The 22,093-nt window shown below is 39.9% G+C and overlaps 1 protein-coding gene across 2 annotated transcripts; it reads left to right on the forward strand.

Annotated features, from left to right (window-relative positions):
- Nucleotides 1-154: 154 nt before the first annotated feature.
- ext2 (exostosin glycosyltransferase 2) lies at nt 155-21,011 on the forward strand. 2 transcript variants are annotated; one of them, XM_061037239.1, is made up of 15 exons: nt 155-312; nt 815-1,165; nt 1,538-1,761; nt 2,223-2,312; nt 3,313-3,429; nt 3,870-4,065; nt 4,383-4,522; nt 4,618-4,711; nt 12,059-12,190; nt 14,975-15,164; nt 17,119-17,285; nt 17,851-17,994; nt 18,340-18,468; nt 19,223-19,305; nt 19,713-21,011. In XM_061037239.1, the coding sequence occupies exons 2-15, from the start codon at nt 851-853 to the stop codon at nt 19,849-19,851; spliced, it is 2,160 nt and encodes a 719-aa protein (XP_060893222.1). In that variant the 5' UTR covers nt 155-312; nt 815-850; the 3' UTR covers nt 19,852-21,011. The 2 variants fall into 2 exon arrangements, with proteins under 2 accessions (XP_060893222.1, XP_060893231.1); XM_061037248.1 differs by having other exon boundaries at nt 198-312; nt 799-1,165.
- Nucleotides 21,012-22,093: the final 1,082 nt, after the last annotated feature.

Here is a 22,093-nt window from a genome sequence, read left to right on the forward strand (position 1 = left end):
AATGTTATTTTTTTTTGTTTTCTTAGTCAAAGAGCCCTTTGGATATACGTTTGTACTGAAGTTTTGAAACCCCTGTATAATAATATGTAAGTGTGCCTCCACTGCCACTTGAGGGAAGCAGAGGACCTCCTGAACTACAGACCGGAAGTGACGCACAATGACTTCCGTGTATCACAGAGGGATTTCTCGGAGCGCTAAATGTAGCTTCGTGCTAGGTTTGTATCTACACTGTGTTGAGAGGTGTAGCTCTGTTTTGTAAACGCTGCCATGAATTAAGACAGAACTGTAAACCCCATTCCTCTAAACGTCTCGGTAAGTCGTGAAAACGTAATATTTTGTATCTTTTTTTATCACAGGTTTATAACATACGATAACAACGGAAGTGGATAAATAATAATAACCTCGCATGGATGTTTTCACAGCTGGTTTAGCTTCTGTTAGCCGAGTTAACTTCATGGTTATTTAGGTTAAAGATGCTTTCATAGTTGTTCTGTCACTGAAGTGTCTTAATAGCTGAACGTGGTTTAAACCTAAAGACTTATGGACAATATTTCGATGTTTGTGTGATTGACAGTGGCTCATTACAAGTTGTTAATATGTCGACCTTATAATGTTGTTGGCATCGAAATGAGTGTTTTATGTTGATAACAACATGTCATTGTCTCTGTCTGTGTACTGCCCACATAACATAGAACAATACAGAGATAGTTATGGGAATTGTCGTTTACGTTACATGCTAGTCATTTTTTTATCGTGTTATGTTTTATTTAAACATTATCCGCGACTGTCATTGATCAGATGTTTGTTTTCCCAGTGGCTGGTTGGAAAGAGAGAGAGAGAGGTGTCAACAATGTATGCCTCTGGGAAATACAGCTCGCGGGGGCCTGCTCTTATCCCCCGGATGAAAACCAAGCACCGCATTTACTACATCACCCTCTTCTCCGTGGTGCTGCTTGGACTAATTGCCACCGGGATGTTTCAGTTTTGGCCCCACTCTATTGAATCCGCAGCCGACTGGACCCTCGACAAACGCAGCGTTCACGACGCCCCTTTGGTCCACCTACCTGTCTCCAGTCCCATTCCCGAGAGAGGTGACCTTAGCTGCCGCATGCACACCTGTTTTGATGTGTACAGATGTGGCTACAATCCTAAAAACAGAATCAAGGTAAGTAAATGGTAAATGGACTTGAGCTTATATAGCGTTTTTCTAGTCTTCAGACTACTCAAAGCGCTTTTACACCGCATGTCACACCCACCCATTCACACACGATGGTAGTGGTCGCTATGTGGTATCATCCATCAGAAGTAACTAATGCCATTCATACACCGCCACCGAAGCAATTCGGGGTTAAGTGTCTTGCCCAAGGACACATCGGACATGTTGCCCAGCTGGGGATTGAACCCTCGACCTTCCGGTTGAGAGGCGACTCTACCAACCCCTAACTACTACTTCTATATACAATTGTATTGCTGTAACACCACTGAGCGTTACGGAAACTAAGCATGTCTCTTCATTATTGATCTGTTGTTCGTGTAGGTCTACATCTACCCTCTGCAGAAGTTTGTGGATGAATTAGGGGTTCCCATCAGCAGCACGGGACTGTCAAGGGAGTACAATGACCTGCTCAGTGCTATCTCTGACAGTGACTTCTACACGGACGATGTCACCAGGGCTTGTCTTTTTATCCCCTCTATTGATGTGCTGAATCAGAACTCCCTGCGTATCAGAGAGACTGCCCAGGCTCTAGCAATGCTGCCCAGGTAAATGTTTACACTAACCCAGTCATTTAAATTCATTTTAAGTGTAACTGCTAGTCACTGGTCATTCCTCATTGACCCTCTTTTTCCATAATTTCCTTCCCATCTGCGTTGTTATAATTTCTGTGTAGGCTAAAACATATATTTTTTTAGTAAGAATTAGTAACACTCACATAAACATTTAAATAGTTTGTGATGGAAACTAGCAATGATTTCTTGAGTGCCAATTACTATTTTGATTTATCGCTAAAGTCCTAGAGTGCCCACATTACATACAAATGTCACAAGAGCAGAAATCATTTCTCTATTCTGTCCACCATTAAAACTTTTATTTTAGCTTTTAATTACAGTATATGCTTGATATTTTAACTTTTTTTGTGAAAGTGACACGGTTTAACTTTTTGTTGTTGAAATAATCCATTATCACTACTATTATACTTTATCTTGTGTATCTTTTTGGATAGATGGGACAAAGGGATGAATCACCTACTTTTCAATATGTTACCTGGCGGCCCTCCAGACTACAACACTGCCTTGGATGTTCCCAGAGACAGGTAGCTGCTGTACATGATAAAGCCATTTTAAAATCTAGGAACGGTTTCATTATTTTCTGAATCATAGTGAAAACAAGGGTTCTTGACAATGGTTCACTTCCATGATATCTTTTATGTTTAGCGGATGTAGAGGAGTAAATCACATGGCTGGTTACATGAAGTGGAAAGGCTAAATGACCAGAATGTAAACATATAGATTAAAAACACTTATGTTTACATCCTTGGCATGGTGGATTCATTTCTACATCCAAAACAGGCCATCAGGTGATTTACTAATACAGTAAATTACTAACAGTACAGAAAGAATGCTGTAACTATTTATGTTTTTAGGATTCCAATCTGCACCTGATATGTTCAAATCAAAAGGATGCATATGTCTTGTTTATTGTGTATTGTGTTTTCAGCCAGAATTATTTTAAAACTGCAATAGATTATGCATCCCTAGGCAGTGTTTACCATATCCGCAGTCACTCAAGAATGATCATTCAATGAAAATAAAATAAATATTTCCTGGTAACTGGGAGATATTTAATATTTCATATATCTGGTTATATATACCGGTGAGGAGTCTGTGTGTCTCAATATGTTCTCTAAGCTCTTTTGATGGTTGAGGAAGGAAGAGGTTAGGTTTATGAACATTCAGCAGCCTTGAGACAATGAACACTATCTTTTAGCTGCAAGGAATTTCCTGGGCTCATCCAGCTGGAGTCCATTTATATGGAGCCTTATCAGAAACAGGTGTGTGTGACTGTCAGTGTGTTTCCACTTTATATACACATTGCCTGAGAGGGCAGCAGAATAAGAAAAAAAATTATCACCTTGTGGAATATAAAGGATCTATCAAACACAGGGTAATGAGCCTTGTTTGATGTTTCTTCATGTCTCAAATTAGCAAAAGTTCTTATTGGTGGCAAATAAATGACTTTGTGTTTTAAAGCCTTTGTTTGTTAAAATCCCTAGTATGCTGAAGCATCTTAACATCCAGGTCCATTCGTTTCAGAGCACTACTGGCTGGAGGCGGTTTCTCTACATGGACCTACAGACAAGGTTATGATGTCAGCATCCCTGTTTACAGCCCCCTCTCTGCAGATGTTGAGCTGCCTGAGCGACAGCCTGGGTGAGCACATCTTTTCATTATCTTTTTTTAAATGTATTTAATTTATGCCTTTTATTGAATAGAAAGCACAGCAGATAGAGTTTGAAAATCGAGGAGAGACAGAGGACACAGGTCAGACCTGTACCCGGGCCACACACCCCATGTACAGAGACTATGGTCCGGCGGGCGGCCCAACCACTAGACCACAGATACCCCATCTTTTCATGATCTTGAGTACCCGATCATGAAGAAAATATATCAATAATTCAATCGACTTCTCTAAAACAACTTTTCAAGGGATTAAAATTATATTTGTTTATCAAAATTGATTTCTAAACAATGTATGAGTAATCCTTGATCAACAACTTTCTTATAGTTAGCCTTAAATCAGAAGTAATTTACAGTCAACAGTATAAAGATATGAGTTGATAATCAGCTGTGTCCTGTCTCCATTCACCCAGGCCAAGGCGCTTCTTCATTCTGTCTTCTCAAACCGCCATTCATCGAGAATATCGTGCTGAACTTGAGCGCTTGAAGGAAGAAAATGGAGAAGCATTGCTCCTCTTGGACAAGTGTAGCAACCTCTCTCAGGGCGCTGCCTCTGCACGAAAACGCTGCTACAAAGGGCAGGTGTATGACTACCCTCAGATCCTGCAGGTGTGTATCACAACTGCATTAAACATTATTTAGAAGTATCAACTATCCTTACATGCACTTACTATTTTTTTTATATATAATCATGGACTGTCAGTAAGATCTTCCCTGGCATCAAAAACATTTTGGAGGTACAAATTTCAACCCAGGAGCTAAAACCGGAACAGGTTAATGTGCTAAAATGCAGTTAATTTAGCTAGAACATTTTATGCCTCTTGAAGTAGTTTCTAGCACTGAAGATAAATCCATAGAGTCTAGTTTTAGTTTGTGTGTAAAATGCAAAATCACATTAACTTTTCTCTTCCTGTGTGTCTTTTCAGGAGTCGTCTTTCTGTGTCGTTTTGCGGGGGGCACGTTTAGGTCAGGCTGCCCTCAGCGATGTGCTGCAGGCTGGCTGTGTCCCTGTTGTCCTCGCTGACTCCTACATTCTGCCATTCTCTGAAGTCCTAGACTGGAAAAGGTCTGTCTTTGTCACTATACAACAAAAAAAATGTCAAGGGCTTGGAGGGTTGCCATTTTCAGGTCATGTGTTCAATGTTTCTGTTTTCTTTAAAGGGCATCTGTGGTTATTCCAGAGGAGAAGCTATCAGAGATGTACACCATACTGAAGAGTATTCCTCACAGACAAGTTGAAGAGATGCAGAGACAGGTAACGGTCACAAATTTTAACTGAAGAGAAATAATCTCTCAGAACAATGTATTTAGTTTGCTTTACATTCAGAAAATGCAAATTGACATGATGGTCAGAGGGGCTGTCAGAGGGGTTAAAGGACTTGCACTTCATGTCTGAGATGTGCGTTTGCCTAAACCAACTAAATGACTAAAGATTTCAGTTTTTGAAAGCCAAGACAAATTCTATTTGATGTGCTGCAGACAGATGTTTGGATACCACCTTCACTTAATGTAAGTTAGAGTTTCCTTCTTCGCTCGGTCTGGATTTTCTGAAGCTTTCAGAGGTCTCAACTGTGTTGATTTTAGCTTCAGTGACATGCAAAGTAGACAGCTCTCTCTATTTCCTTTTGGTATCTGCATAGAGCCACAATAAACAAAAGTGAAAGCATCTATGAGAGAAGTGCACCAGCTCAGCTGCTACTTGTTCTCTTGTATCAACTCTAGTCCATTTACTAATTATACTGGCCAAACAGACCTTTTTGGCCAAGAGCTCATAGAGCAGTTTGAGGTTGGATTTCACCAGGGCTCTTTTTTCTTGTATGGCTCACAGCTAACTTGGTAGCATTGACTTTATATTGTATATGCTGGTCACGGTACTCCACTGCCTCCTTTGCCCTCTCGTTCTACATATGGTTTTAATTCTCGGAGGTAGAGTCATGCCTCAGTCTTTTCTCTACAGAAGTAATTTAACCATGAATTCAGTTATGGGTATACAGCTATATCTGTATTCTTTCCTGCTGCTTGTCAAAGGTTACTCCCAATAATACCAACAGTTAAAGCATCAAAGTTTCCTTATATGTATTTCATTTTTATGCAAAGCCAACAAATTGCCGCTATGTTATTTGTTTGTCTGTATTGATAATTCATTGTATGATGAAATGATGTCTGACTTATATCTGCCACAAGGATCATATTCTATGTCACACTCTTGTATTGGCTTTTTAACATTACTTTCTGTCTTTAGGTCTATTCGGTCCAATGTTTTGCTTCTTAACTGATAAAAAGGCCCTTTGACTCTTAAATAAAAAGAATACACCGTCTTAACAAAACAACTAAATAGTGAGTACAAGTTAAGTTAACTAAAAGAAAACAAATACAAGTGAGTTTGACGGAAAGGTTTGTTTTAATTAACACAAATTCATCTCGACTTATCAACGCACATCCAGTCAACTTATAATTTTAAGGCAGCCCTCACACTAACATTTTTAATCACACTTTTATGGAAAAGTTGTTGTTTTTTTAACTCAAATAGTGGGATTAAAAACTCATTAACTCAGTATTTATTCATATGCAGCCTGTTTAATTCCACTTATTTAAAGCTGTTGCTCAGTACAATGAAGGTCTAAAATGAAGTAGTCTGCTTTTTTACTACAACAAACAAGTTCACTCACTGATGAATTATGTGTACACCACTTGATGGAAATAATCAATGCCATAATTTTCACTTGAGGTATTTGAAGCAGCCCTGTAGTTCAACAATAACAATAACAAGACAAAGTCTTGATAAGACTTGAAGTGTTTGACAGTTTTTATGAGCTCACCTTTGATAACTATTATATGACTTGTCAGTTGTACAAATATACATTTGTCAAGAACTACATAAAACTCGAAAAATCTTTAAAAACAGACGATAGGACCAGCAATACCTTTATTATAATATGATAATTAAAACACATTCCAGAGTAAATTTATTCACAAAATCCTATTCAAGGGAGTTATTTAGAAGGAAATTACAGCCTACACATTACTTGGGGATTAGGGATAGAAGATATATTTTTAAAATCTTAGGATAAGATGTAATATTGTATACATGTTGACAGTGTCAGATATGCGATTATAAGAAGTCTCTTCAAACGTAATTAAGTATAGTCCATCTCAAACAGAATACACGTGGTGTTAGTATTGAGCTTGCATTGTGTGGTGTACTCTTCATTATGTAAATGTTGAGTTGTTCCTCACCTCTGTTTTGTCTTTCTTCCACACCTCTCCGTCGTATAAGAAGGAGATAATTTTAATATAAGTCTTTCAGAGGAACCCCGTTTTGTATGAGCTGAGATTCTAATAACCACATGCTGATATTCAAGAGAAGTTAAAGATGATTTAATTTAACTGAAACTTTCCTCTAGCAAAGGCTGCTGAGCCCTCTGCCCACCAGCAGGGGGCTCAGCAGCCTTTGTTTTCATACTTAGTTTGTCTGCTCCTGTATGACTTGAACTAAGTCCTACACATGTTAAAGTAGCCATATACTTTCCTTGGAAGAAGATGCCATTTATTTAAGGACGTGTGTAATACATGTCCAAAGTAGCGTAAGGGTCTGTCATCCCATTTCTTTTTAAGAGACAGAGGCTTGATTGAGAAGTCTTTGATAGAAAAAATAAAAGATTTTACAATTGTAACACATTCAATGTCTGGAGAGGGAGGCTGAAGAAAAAAATCTAACATATATACTGTGTATTTTTTTCTTGACTAGTTTTAGTTGCAGTTTGAGGTCCTGCAGATTCTCTGCGGTTGGGTGACTTTTGTGTGACCAACTGATCAGTACTCAGCAGACATGCTTCAGAGAGCAGGACTCATTTCCAAATCTGTTAATATGTAATGACATTAAGGTCACATTTTAAAAGGCCTCATAATAAACAGCTGCTCAAGTGGGGCCACTTAGCCCATGATTGTGTACAAACTTCCTCAAGCCTTGCTTTGGCAATAGCCTTCAATCATGACACATGCACTACAGACCTTTAATTATATAAGTTCAGCTGGATCAATTGTTAAATAAGAAGATATGATTTGGGAGGAGGGGGAGTTAAACCTTTCCTCTAACAACTAGCGAGCTTTTTATTTATTGATTCTTTGTTGATTATGTCTTCTTAACTTGAGTTGTAGCCACGAAGAACAGAGTTGTGGCTGCAGCTGACTTTTATAATAATAAAGGTCAGTCTACTCTCAGCTGTCTGTTTCTCTTTAGTCTAGTCTGGCTTTAACTGCTCATCCAAACCTCAACAGTTAGCAAGGGGATAATGACAGGTGTCAGTGCCTTTTTTTTTGTTAGTCAAAAATGTATTATAGCGCCTTAGTCTTACAACTCTGGAGTTTTAGATATTGATCCCCTTGACAATCATCTGCAGTCCCCCACTATATTCTGTTTCTATTCTCTTTTATTTCACAAACGCAGGAGCCTTCAGAAAAAATCAACTTGTTGTGCAGCTTTACTTCACAGCACAACATTCACACAAACTAAGACTGTGTTATTTTCTGCTGAAGTACAGAAGTGATATTTAGCACTTGGTCCTAACACCCAAAAAATCAACCAACAGGATTGTAAGGAGTGATTTACACTTAGGAAAGCAGGTAGTTATTATTAACAACTTGTGTTCTCTATGTGTTTGTAGAAATGTTTTGATCTCACTTTCAAGTAAAGTGATAATAAATCTTCAAGCAAGATAATATTTCCCAGTGAGCAGCTGGCAGGATTGAACCAAACTCATTTTCACTGCTGTTTTTGATTATGTCAGCAACTCTTAATGATTGCCGGGTTCTGTCCACAGTTCACTGGCTGCCAATTCTGGTCTATAGGTTGAATCATCTGTCAGGCACTTGACAACTTCCACTGAGTTAAACAAAATGATGTAGATCACTGTTTCTGATCAGCATGTGTTTTATCCAATTCAAACAACAGGAAAGTGGGAGCTACTGGAGACTAGAAGGAAATTAGACTTTTTTTTTTATCAAGCATTGCAACAGATAAGCAACATTTAAAATAGTAAGTAGGGGAATATATTTTAGACTTGACTATCCTAAGATTGTTTGAAATACTTCTATTTCACCAGGTTTTTAGTAACAATTTGCATCATACATTTTTTTTTTGTAACATAAACTTGGGGTGATCTTGTAGCTAAGAGATGGTATATTTGTACCTCTAAATGTCTTTGTTCATTCATTGGCCAAACAAAGTGAAGACTGTACCCTATATAAATGAAAGATAGAGGAAGGGTTTCTCTTCCTGTCTTGCAAAGCTTTCTCTGCCTGCTCATAAAAATTCCTACATGCGCTGGGAAGGGGTGGAGGAGGGTGGGACAGGCCCTCGGGCCAGCACAGTTTGCTTTCTGCCTCCTCCCGTTCAGAAAAGAAACTTTCATCACTGGCTGATTTATGGGCCGTTGGGATTCCCCCCTGAGATTAGAAAGTCCTTTTGGATTCTCCTCGCCCCCTCTATAAAAATAAAGGCTGTTTTTGTGTTTTTGTATTGTACATCTCCTGTGTTATTCCATACTTAGACATATGCGATTTGGCAATGGTTGCATTCACATGCCACTGAGACTTTCTTTAATATAAACACATTGCAATAGGAGTGAAAGAAATGTAGCTATGTGCTTTACACACAAACACTAAAATACTCAGATCCTCTCTCTTAGACCTGTGGGTCACTCAGGAGGATCAGGTTAGCTGGCGTTGGGTCAGTGTAACATGCTTCTTCCAGGAGACGGTGTTGTTTGAAATATCATTAACTCTTATAGGCTCTGAACTGTCCCTTGAAGTTACTAAATAGAATACTAGCCTGCAGAAGGCAAGGAGGCTAAATCCGTACCACGACTTTAGGTTGGTGATTTCTTCATAAATTTTATATTTGATGGCTTGAAAAGCAAAAAAACATAATTTTCCTCCTCATACAAAGAGAATTAAAACATTCACTGTTTAAGTATTCATTTTCATCTTTGCTGTAATAGCTGAAACCATCAAGTGAAACTGAAAAAAAGTGGAGTTTGAGTTGATAGCCCAGCAGCCAATGTGATAACAGTAAGATATGGGTTAAGAGTTCATTTATCATTAATGCCTCTGTTTCACATGTGAGATGTGTTGAAGTTAAACAGACACTGTCAGAAGAGATTTCAAAAAGCCTCAGAAGAGGAGACATTGAAGGTCAAGAGGCGGCTGAGGGCTGCAACATTTCCTTCAAGACTTGGACAGAAGGAAAACATCTAGATTGTACAGTACTGCCCAGCAGTGTTATTTTGTCATGTAAGGACCATAGTTCATAGCAAAAAGAATTTCAAAAATACATTGTTTTATAAGCAATTACAGTCAGTTAAATACAATATTACCTTATTTCAATTAAATAATTGTAGGACATAAACACAGTTAACCCTTGCATTGATATTTTCCTCTTGGTAATAATCTTGGAAATAGTAATTTAGGATTCTCAAACCTAAATGGAGTATATTTGTTACAAGTGGGGTTTTTTTTCACAAAGCCCTGCAAATGTCCATTTCTGACCCTCTTCATTGTCTCCTTCTTTCTTATATTAGTATATGTGGATATGGAAGAGGAAAAGTGTTTGCTTCACATTCTTTCTCTCTGTATCACATCGAGATGGCGCCGAGGACGGTCACCACGGTGTGTTGGTGCGCGTTGTTTTGTCTGTTTTTGTGCGGTAACTCCGTTTTATATTAGATACACGGAGCTCTTTCACCAGAGAAGAGCTTATGAATATTAAGGCTACAACTCCACCGGACTTATTCCCCACTTTTCTGACGGAATCCCTGGAATTATTGGATATTCTGGTCAAAGGTGCCCTCACGAGGCAGACAAGCCGGTGCGCTTGTGCCTCTCCGCCAGCGCGGACTACGCAGCTGGACCAGACTCTGCACTGTGATGATCAGCTGTCTCCAGTCTTTATAGACATCTTTAACAGCTCATTGGAGACATGCCATGTGCCATCCTGCTTCAAGTCCTCCACCATCATCCCTGTCCCCAAAAAAACAAGGACCACAGGACTTTATGACTTCAAACCCGTCGCCCTGACCTCTGTGGTGATGAAGTCTTTTGAGCGCCTTGTGCTCTCCCACCTAAAAGACATCACAGACCTTCTCCTGGACCCCCTGCAGTTCACCTACAGAGCCAACAGGTCTGTAGATGATGCTGTCAACCTGGCCCTCCACCTCATCCTCAAGCAACCTACACCAGGATCCTGTTTATGGATTTCAGCTCTGCTTTCAATACAATAATCCCGGCTCTGCTCCAGGACAAGCTCTCCCAGCTGAATGTGCCTGAGTCCACCTGCAGGTGGATCACAGACTTCCTGTCTAACAGGAGACAGCAGGTGAAGCTAGGGAAGAATGTCTCGGACAGCAGGACTATCAGCAAGGCTGCGTTCTTCCTCCTCTGCTCTTCTCCCTGTACACCAACAGCTGTACCTCCAGTCATCGGACGACACCACCCTCATTGGACTCATCTCTGGTGGGGATGAGTCTGCCTACAGGTGGGAGGCTGATCATCTGGTGACCTGGTGCGGCGAAAACATTCTAGAGCTTAACGCTCTGAAGACAGTGGAGATGGTTGTGGACTTTAGGAAAAATGCAGCCGCCCCCCAGCCCCATCACCATCGATGAATCCACGGTGTCTACTGTGGAGTCTTTCCGCTTCCTGGGGACCATCATCACCCAGGACCTCAAGTGGGAGCTGAACACCACCTCCCTCATAAATAAAGAACAGCAGAGGATGTACTTCCTGTGGCAGCTGAATAAGTTCAACCTGCCAAAGACTATGATGGTTCACTTCTATACTGCCATCATTGAGTCCATCCTCTCCTCCTCCATCACAGTCTGGTACGCTGCAGCCACAGCAGAGGACAAGAGCAGGCTGCAGCGCATCATCCGCTCTGCTGAGAAGATGATTGGCTGCAACCTGCCATCTCTCCACGATCTGTACACCTCCAGGACCCTGAGGCGTGCAGGTAAGATTGTGGCCGACCCCTCTCACCCCGCACATGGACTGTTTGAGACCCTCCCCTCTGGCAAGAGGCTGTGGTCCATCAAGACCAAAACCTCTCCCCACAAGAACAGTTTCTTCCCCTCTGCTGTCAGCCTCATGAACAATGTCCCTGCCCTCCCCCCTCCTCCCACATTACCCAGACTCTCATCAGCCCCACAGTCAGTAAAACATAAAGTAATGTGAATGCTGAGCTGTTCTTTATGCGTTACATTAACGCCCATTGGACTCCTACATTGCACCTTTTGTACATTTTGTGTTTTTTATCTTTATTTTTTATATTTTACATTTTTAAATTCTATTTTAGATATTGTAATAGCTTCTTATACTGTACTATTTAAGTTGTTGCTAGTTCTGCGTTATTTCCTTGTTAATTGTTTAGCACCAATACACAAGTCAAATTCCTTGTATGTGTAAATGTACTTGGCAATAAACCCCGATTCTGATTCTTTTTTTTTAAATATTCTACCCAATGTTGATCCTCTAATCATGTTTGTTTACTCTGTTTCTCCCTTTTTTTTTTCTGGGTGCCTTTAAAGAAGTCTGTTCTTTTTGTCCACAGGCACGCTGGTTTTGGGAGGCCTACTTCAGCTCCATGAAGGCTATTGGCTTAACAACACTCCAGATCATCAATGACCGCATCTACCCATATGCTGCACGCACCTACGAGCTGTGGAACAATCCACCTGTAGTGGTACGTAGCTAAACTTTGGGCATTTATTACTCTCTTATAATTGTGTTTTGGAACTATTGGATGTTACGTTTTATCTGTAGTTAGGAGGTTGATGTCTTCCAGTGTACATCTCCATTTAAACAGTGTGCTTGCTTTCTATGCTGAGCTGCTTGAATATATTTTTAAGGCTTTTTGTGTTGCATAAGCTCCCACACCCTCCTCCCTCTTGTAAATCAAAGCCTCTGTGGCAAAGTGACAGTAGATGCCTTCAAGTCTTTCTGAGCGCCACACATGCTGCACTTCACAGATTGGTACTGTATGCACCCAGCCAGCTCTAAAGCCGCCAGTTTGTGTCAGCAGTTCTGCACTAGGAGGATGCATGCACTGCGGTGAAAAATAAGTTCCTGCATGTCTGAGTCATTGTGTTTGTAGCGACTACGCTGGATATGAAGAATCTTGTGTGTGTGTGTGTTGTAGCATCCCTGTGGTTGTGGGAGTGTGTGGCTGCAGACAGCTAGGCTGGGCGACCATCTCTCCGGAGCTGTTAATCAGATCTGATCTAGAGTCTTCTCCATCCACAGCCGATGGGCTGCAGACATGTGCATGTGAGCTTGTGTTTGAATACAGGAGTGGTCTATGCGTCAGTCAAATGTCTACATGTATGCCACTAAAAGTAGATTAGAGGGGTGGAAGTCACAATTGGATTATGTAGGTGAAAACAAGTAATACTTAGCGCAATGATGTCTGATGTTTGTCATTTTAATTCTGCTCTAATATATACAGCCATTCAGGATTGATACGTTTATCAGCACTTAAACTTGACATTGCCCACTTGTGTCAAAATGTTTTGCCTGAGTGTCTAACCCAGCGTCTGATCAATCAGTATCACTCAGGTCTGAAGGTTTGTCCAGACCAAGAGGAGGTTAATTGTATCAGGGTTAAGTCCTTTGGCCATTCGTGCCTGAGATGGGAGATGAAGTGTTTTCTCGATGGATTCAGTGAATGGATGGTTAGAAGAACTTGCACAGAGCACTAAATAAATCAGACAGACATCCCCCCCCTCCCTCGTCGTCTTTAGGCTGGTAATTGAAAGCACATTTCCCAGGATTGCTGGTGCCTTTGGAGGGGGATTTCAGAATAAGGGACAAGCTGCTTTTTGTTTGGGGGTTGTAGGTATTGGACATACTTGTGAGGTTTATACCCATCTCGACCATTATATTCTAGTTTCAAACATTGTGGTACTTGACACATGGACACACTGTCACTAAGTGGGGACGTTTTTTGGCACTAGACTCTATGTTAAAAAATATTAGGTTTGAAGTGTTGACTTTGAACTTGATCGCAAGGGCGTTTACATTCACATCTGACTAACTGTGTACTTTAGAATTAGTAGACATAATCCCCTAAAGTGAAAAAGAGCTATCATCCTCAACTGTTCACCAACTATGGATCTGTGAATACTTTATAAACCCTTAGAATAAAAGTCCAAAAACTATGCTCATGGATTATGTTGTATTGTTTAACAAAACGATGACCATTAATCCAAATATGACATTGAGTCTTCTACTGCTGTGCCTCTGCATCTGTCAGCGTTAGTAATAATTGTATGTGCTGCCTAAATTGAATATAAAAATGAGAAATGCGTTAAGTTAATACATACAATGGTGAAGGCATGTTGAATAGCTGACCCTTCTTCAATTTATCTTCCTATATGTCTTATACCTTTGATGGTGCTCAAGTGTTTGGGATGAATGACGGGCCACTCAGTTCAAATAGGATAAAGATAAGATCCTCTTCTAGTGTTGAAGTTTAAACAAACTTTAACTTCTGCTGTGGCTTTCTTTTCATCTAATTTACTCAGTAAGACAAATGACTTAAGTGGTATCTGCTCTTTTTATTCTGTTTTAATGGAGCTCTGCTGCTGCGTAAATGTGTTAGTTTAATTATTTCCCCCTCTGCTTGTTTGACACTGTGAGAATGACCACAAGGAAGTTTCCACTTGCCAGTAAAGTGACTTTATTAGTGGAGCAGTGACTGATGTTGTGTGAAAAACAACGGCTGTGTCTCAGTCGACAGACCTGTGTTGATGCTGTGGAAGGAGCCACATAATCACTGTGTGGCATCCTTGGACCAGAGAAGAAACGTGGTTTATACGTACTTCAAGAAGCCCACAGATTTACTGTGCGACATACTCTCTTTGCCAATCTCAAGCTGTCACTGTTAACAGGCTGGAACATTTTCAGAGCCTTTGATGAACTTAAACAAGAGTGAACCCTGTAATGTTTGCTAATCTTATAGTAGCGCATGCTTGTTAATAAAGTTGAAAAGTTTTTCATGTCACTTTAACAAAAGCTGCCACATTAAGAAAAAAAACAAGTCATTGTCTGCACTAATACTCGTTGACATGTTGTTTCTGTAAGTTACAGAATGTTGTTTGCTAACTCCCCCCTGCTCTTTCTTAACCTGCTTTTCCTTGGCTTGTGTAGGGGTTAAGTTGGCTCCTGACTGGAAGCTTTTGGCTTTCTTTGCCTCTGTTAGCCCCTGAGAGCCCATTATTGGATGATTCTTGCTCTATAATAAAAAACCATCATCTGGAAATTATAGCAGGTGACCTCACTGTCCGGAGAAGCACTATTAAAGCACATTAAATCATGGAAAACATGACAGACAGGGTTGACACAGAAGACGTGATACTCACTCTACATAAGCTCTTTATAAAAATAGAAAAGACTAATTAAATGTTTTTTTTTTTAAAAGATCCCTTAGCCTAAACAGTCGATGTTATTTGTTTCCTGTCTCATGCAGAAGTGGTCCAGTGTGAACAGCCCACTGTTCTTACCGCTCATCCCACCAAGAGCACCAGGGTTCACTGCGGTGGTGCTGACGTATGATCGCGTTGAAAGTCTTTTCCGTGTAATCACAGAAATCTCCAAGGTGCCTAGCTTGGCTAAGCTTCTTGTTGTGTGGAATAACCAGAACAAGAGTCCTCCAGAGGGTGAGTATAGTATATTCCTTTCAAACTTAAAGAAAAAAAGAAAGATTACTATACCTCTGAGAAATGTAGTTATAGTAGCTCTTCATTGCCAATCTATGAGGTAAAACTAGAGGATAATGAAAACCCAGAAGGTCATGGGGCCACATTATAAGATATTTAAACATGTTGAATTCCCTGATGTAGATAAGAATGTTAACAATACAATGCAGTACACTGCTTGAAATGTATTTCATATGTGTATCTACAGTATATTCATACATGTCTATCCCTCTCTTTTTTCACTCTTTCATTTCTGTTTAAATTTAGTTGTTGTCCATCCACAACAAGTGTCATAGTAATAAACGTATTAGTTATGTTACTGCACCTGCAATCTACTTATTTTTAAATGGCTATAAAGTACACAGCAGTTGATCATCATGCCTTAGCCTCTGCCTCCTCATCTCAGACGGAAGACTTTTCTGAAGCAGGGATTAAATTGGCCCTGCTGCTGTAAGAGTTAACCAATGTAATAAAGTAATGAGAAGACTTTGAAGTGCTCCCTCATGGCTGTGAGTTGCCTTTTCATTAGAGGCATCAGCGGCGCCTGGCTGGAGCTTTGTGACCTATTAGAATTAACAAGAGGCCATTGACGGGTCATACTCGCGGGGCTCAGTCCAATATGAAGGCAGATTTCTTTCCCATTCACACCAAGCCTTGAACCGATGTGTTTACAGGCTCCCATTTTGGCTTCCTTCCTCCTGTGTTTTTTAAGAGGATGCTAAACAAGTTGTGAGTGTGATTATCATGTTTTGTTACGGCCTTAAATAGCGTTGTGTTAATCAGAATGTCTTTGAGTATTTGTCTTTGTTTATATTTATATATGAAATAGGTATAAATCAAAAGCCAGAGCGTATTTTTTTTGAACATGGACATGTTTGTACTCAGAAAAAAAAGTAGTAAGTACATTTTTGTCCACGATGAAGTACAGCTTAAGTTTTAAAATTCATATAATAGCCATAATTCTCTCACTACTACTGCCTCCTTTCAGCCTTGTAAAAAAAATGAAGGGATAACAGCACCGTGGATTGATTGAAAGAAAATAAAAAAACTTGGTTTATAACTCAACCGTTTTTTTTTGACAATAGCTTTTGACAGGAGACTTCAGACGTGGCTAGGAGGACCGGGAGATCCTCTTATAGCCTGCCAGGCCTCGTTTACCCCATTAATGAGGGGACACATTGTGTGTGATCTGTCTGTTCCGTAGTCCGTGCCATGGACACTGCCCAAAATCTTTGAAACCCATCCCTAAAAAAAAAAAAAAAAAAACCTCTGTTGATCTGCCTCATGAAGAATCGTAGTGTGGTTTGATTTGCACGTGCTTGAGGTTAGCGTAACGATACAAGTCAGTAAGTCAAGTTAAACTCCCGGAGTACTTTTTTCCACTGCCAGGACACACTTCAAATATTTCTGTCAGTAAAAAATGACATCATAATCCCTCACCCATCTTTAGACACTGATACTTGCCATATTTATCTTCTTTTTTTTTTTCAAGCCCTTTAATGTAAGAAAAAGTTCACAATGGGGTTACATACTATATACATATATATATATATATATATATATATATATATATATATCGTATGTACAGTGTCTATGTAGTAACAGTCACTTCCCACTAGAGACTTCACAGAATATTTTCTCAATGAATCAGTGTTTGGTTGATGTTGATTAAATAGTGTAAAACCCCATCTTCATCATCACCACTCAAACTGCTTATTTAGTTTGACCAACTTTAAAAATCCAGTGAAAGTCAACTTAGTATCATGAAAGACAAATTTAAACAGTGAAAAATGAAGTTACATTTGTATATTTAAAAACTTAAAAGTTAACAACCATAACAATTGTTTCATCTCTGTGTCTTTGGGTATAAAACTTTAAATGTGATTGCTTTTTTGTATCGTTTTCCTTCTTGCAGAGTCTCTTTGGCCAAAGATTGGTGTTCCCCTCAAAGTCGTGCGGACCAAAGAGAACAAGCTGAGTAACCGCTTCTTCCCCTACGACGAGATTGAGACAGAAGCTGTGCTTGCAATCGACGATGACATCATCATGCTGACATCTGATGAGCTGCAATTTGGCTATGAGGTGAGAAAAAAAAACCTCTTACCTTGACCACCTTTCCCATCTGTTGTAAGGTATTGCGAGGAATCATTTCAAGTTGATCCCTGAGTTTAAAGTCATTCAGGGAGATTACAGTCTCATTCTCTGCTATGTGGAGGTTTGAAGGCCTGCTGAATGTGTTTGATGTGTGAAGAATGATGACAGATTTCAAGATGATGCTTTCCATGCCCACATACCTGCCCCGCTCGACATAGCCTAGCACGCTCACCTGAATCCATTTAGAAGCTGTTTAATAAAATTGTGCTCAGTTTAAGGATAATTACATGGAATTGCAGGCAGGATAGAGAAGCTGTCTGTCTGACAGATGACTTCTTGCTTGGAGGATTTGAAGGATCAAACGTGTTGCTCATGTCAAGGCAGCGATACTCAGCCAATCAAAAAGCCACTTAATTCTGAAAGCATTTTAATTTGAATCTCAGTAATGATTTTGAAGCTTTAGACACAATTTATTTTTATTATTTTTGCTTCATCTTATGAGTTATCAGTTCAGAATAAAATGTCTGACAGTCTTTCTTCTGTCTTGCACCAGGTATGGAGGGAGTTCCCAGACAGACTGGTGGGCTACCCAGGCCGGCTGCACCTCTGGGACCATGAAATGGGAAAGTGGAAGTATGAGTCTGAGTGGACCAACGAGGTCTCCATGGTTCTAACAGGAGCCGCTTTTTACCACAAGGTAAGCAGAGAAAGTCGGGCTGAAATGTAGTAGTTTTGTCTGCTTGAGCTCTGACTCTGCCTCTCTAATATGAGTTTGGCTAAATGATTAGAGAATTTCCTTTAAAGGGTGTTTTGGGGTATTTCCATTGTAAGATTCTAGTGATTGACGTGCAGAGGGTCACAGGTTGAGCAGGGTTATCTTACGCTGACTTAAAAGTTTGCATACTCGTCAAAGTTTAAAGCAATGCCGAGTGCACGGCTTTCTCATGAATTCTCTTGTGTCGAACAATATCTGCTGTATTGTAATCTATTAATCTACATATCTAAGTGATCATTTATTTGTCTGTATCGTTTTTCATTCCAGTACTTCAACTATTTGTATACATACAAGATGCCAGGAGACATCAAGAACTGGGTGGACGCTCACATGAACTGTGAAGACATTGCCATGAACTTCCTGGTTGCTAACATCACAGGAAAAGCCCCCATAAAGGTACATATAGTGCTCTGACTGCTCGAAGCTTGCAGGGGGAGGCTGAAGACTAACAGAATGGTTCAGCATCTCTGGGTTTGATCAGCTCTCACCCTTTAGCTTCACTGCCTCCCCCACCCCTCCCCACCACACTGACTGTGCCCAGGTGCAGGATAAAGCCTGGCCTTAACCTCCCTTATCTGGGTGTCACTCACTGGCACTCCCCCTCTGAGTATGTTTTTCTAAGCTAACTGGGGCTCTCTCTCACTCACTCACACACACACACACTGCCATCAAATCATAAGCAGCACACTTCCCTGCCATTGCACCAACCTTCCACCTCCCACCATGTATTCAACTGGTTTCTTCAAAAAAACACCCCCCTTCCTCCAACCCTGTCCATCTTTCTCTCTGTGTCTCCCTCACTTTCTTTACAAACCGAATTTCACTTTAACACACACACACACACACACACACACACACACACACACACAAACATACATACATAGAGTCAGAGCTCTGGGTTCAGGCATTCAAGTCAGCGGTGTAGATATGATGGAGACTAGACTGAAAAACAATCATGATCACTCGCTAAATCAATTACATTTCTGGGACTTTTCCCACATTGTGCTTTACAAAGGTCCTTGTATAAATCACTGACTTATTATATAACACTCGACAGTTTATTAGTTTTGATTGTAAGGGTTGCTGAAGTTTAACAAACAACTTAAGGAAACTGACATTCCGGATGTGACTTTTTTCTGCCTCTGTCTAGGTGACCCCCAGGAAAAAATTCAAGTGCCCTGAGTGTACAGCTATTGATGGCCTGTCACTGGATCAGACACACATGGTGGAGAGGTATGGCACTTTGTTTTGGAATGTCTTTTTTTATGTATGTGAGCATGTGTGTATTGACAAATTGCAAGTAGAAACAGCTTTTTCTCAGTTTATGTCTGCGACCAGTGTTTTTCAACAGTAGCATTACATAACATTATTAAAAAAAAAAAAAAAAAAAATCACTATTCCACATCAGTGAAGGTAAACAGTCTCATCATGTAAGTCCTCACACATTTAAGCATATGTTAAATGTAGAAATTAAAAATATATACATAAAAATATATACTTATATTTTGAGGAAGATGGGCATTCTCTAAAACAAATCATAAAAGAATGATAGATAAATTACATTACTAATAATAAGCTGATGAACCGATTTGCTATTTAACCTACCTATGAAGTAAATGCATGTGTTTTTTTCTCTCTAGGTCCGAGTGTATCAACAAGTTTGCCTCCGTTTTCGGTACCATGCCGCTGAAGGTGGTGGAACACCGTGCTGACCCAGTGCTCTACAAGGATGACTTCCCAGAGAAGCTCAAGAGCTTCCCCAACATCGGCAGCCTCTGACCAGCGGGTAACAGACTTTTGGACCGCAGTACAGCCTCGACACTTTATCATTTTTTAACAACTTTATCTTTTATATCATGACATCAACATTCAGACTAAAATAGAACATGCTGTTTCTCTTCTGCTAATTTAACTTTTCTTCAGATTTAACAGAGGGTGGGTAAAATAATATCTTGTAAACAGAGAACACTGAAACGTGGGGATGGTGATAAGTGTGATGAGAGTGGTTTGTTTATTTAGCCTATAGTAAAATATATATTTCATATCTTTATTCTAATGTATAGACTAAAGTTACATATATCTATTGGAGGGTCACCCTGAGTGATGTTTGACAGACGTGCTGACTGGAGGCTTGTAGTCCCTCACTGTTACTGTTTTGGAGCTGAAACTTCAGGTTCCAGCTGCTCTGGAATCAGCTTATACAGTGTACATATTTATATATGCAGCAGTGCTGTGTAATAATCATAACTATGATGCTCCAACTAATCATTTCTTTTCCTTTTCATACGATTACTTTCTGAAAACTGTCATGGACATTATCCTTTATCTGTAATGTTGTGTAATTTACATGATATAAAGTAAATGATCCAATGACACACCTAAGTGTGTAGGATCCGTCTCATAGTTAATTGAATGTGACAGCACACAGCATGGTGGCTCACAGATGATGTACAGTCATTCTTTTACACAATCAGATTGGGCCGTTAGACAAAGCTGGTACAACAAATCTAATATATGTAGAGTGAGTAACTGCTGATTTTAAAATATTGATGCTGAGCTACTGGAACATCTTGAACTGTAATTTTATACTGCCTGAGTAATTCTTTCACTATATTTATATGTGATATATATCAATCTGTATTGTGAATAATAGAGACTTCCCCAGCCCACACATTTTAAAACAGATATCTATAAACGTTTGATGCAGTGCTTTTTTTAATTATTTTTCCATTATGGCTGTTGTGTGTTTTATATTTTTGTTCTTTTCATCACTTCTTGTCCCACATCCAATGTTTAGGCTTCAAAATGGAGAGCAGATTTCTTGTGATTTTTTTATTGTTATTATTATTCCATTGACATTTTTATTTTTATTTTTTGGGACTGAGTTTATGTATCTAAGTGTAAATATGACTTTGATAAGTAAAGACCACAGTAATGTGTCTCAGAGTGTTAATGTTCTTTTTTCCATGTATATGTAAGGGCGCGATCACACTGGCAATCTGTACTGTGCCTAAGCACGCTTCACCCAAAAAGTGAAGTGTGAGCGCTCCGTACCTTGCACTTCCTTGTCCCTGGCACGCTTCAGAGAGGTGTACTTCGGCAGGTTACAGTTCATGCAAGAGCACAAGCACGCGGGTAAACAACAATGAGAGCCTTCTTTATGGAGAAATCACAGAGTGTTCTGGCTGTATCTGACTAACTTGACTAAAAATAAGCCACAAAGTAGCTGTCATGTTCTCTGATGTGAGGGCGTGGACTCGACTGCGCGTCCCTTTTTTAAAAAAATTCTTAAGTCCGCTTGTTTGTAAAATGAGCACGCTTCATACTAACATGAAGTTATGCATGTGCTGTATTACGACGTTATGTACAAGAGGTAACTGTGCTTAGGCCCGGTTTGTGCTGGAGCAGTGTGAGGGGCGGGGGGTGCGGTACGGGACAACTTTGCTAGTGTGAGTGCGTCCTAAGAGTGTGTGGGAAGAGGATGAATATGTTTTCTCCTCTCATCTCTGTCTTTACTCCAGGCTGTGCTCGCTCAGTGCAGAGCCTCTGTGACGCGGACAGTCCACTGTTCCCTCCAGCTTGTCACCTGTTGTTAATATACGCTGCCTAATCCACCCTGTTCTATGTCAGCAGTTCAAAAGGGTGCAGTTCGTATTTTTGTCAACTTCAATTAGTGTGATACTCTTGCGGGCTGTGCGATCTCATTTCAGCACTCGAGTCCCTTCAAAGGGAGTGAAATGCATGGGGATTTCAAAATGGGACTATGACAATGACACAATACTTTGGCAGGGTTGTTTCATGCAATAACACATTTCAAATGTATTGGGTTTTTTTAAGGGACAGCAACAGAAAAGCTGTCCTTTACAAATGTGAGTGATCCAGAAATACTAAACAGGATACTGGTTATCAAGTGTTTTTGTGGCAACAGTATGAAGAAGAGCTGAATGACACCACCATCAACTTGCAATTGTTTTACTCACCAGTTTTTCCTCTTTTAGCATTCTCAGTCAAAAAATATTAT

Source organism: Labrus mixtus, chromosome 1 (assembly GCF_963584025.1).
Source record: "Labrus mixtus chromosome 1, fLabMix1.1, whole genome shotgun sequence".
Classification (NCBI taxonomy): domain Eukaryota; kingdom Metazoa; phylum Chordata; class Actinopteri; order Labriformes; family Labridae; genus Labrus; species Labrus mixtus.

Bases quoted from the DNA above. Each gene is read 5' to 3' on its own strand.
- ext2 (XM_061037239.1), top strand. From the start codon at position 851: ATGTATGCCTCTGGGAAATACAGCTCGCGGGGGCCTGCTCTTATCCCC. The intron at 2,313-3,312 runs GTAGCTGCTGTA...CATTCGTTTCAG, and splicing joins TTGGATGTTCCCAGAGACAG to AGCACTACTGGCTGGAGGCG. The intron at 17,995-18,339 runs GTAAGCAGAGAA...TTTTCATTCCAG, and splicing joins GAGCCGCTTTTTACCACAAG to TACTTCAACTATTTGTATAC.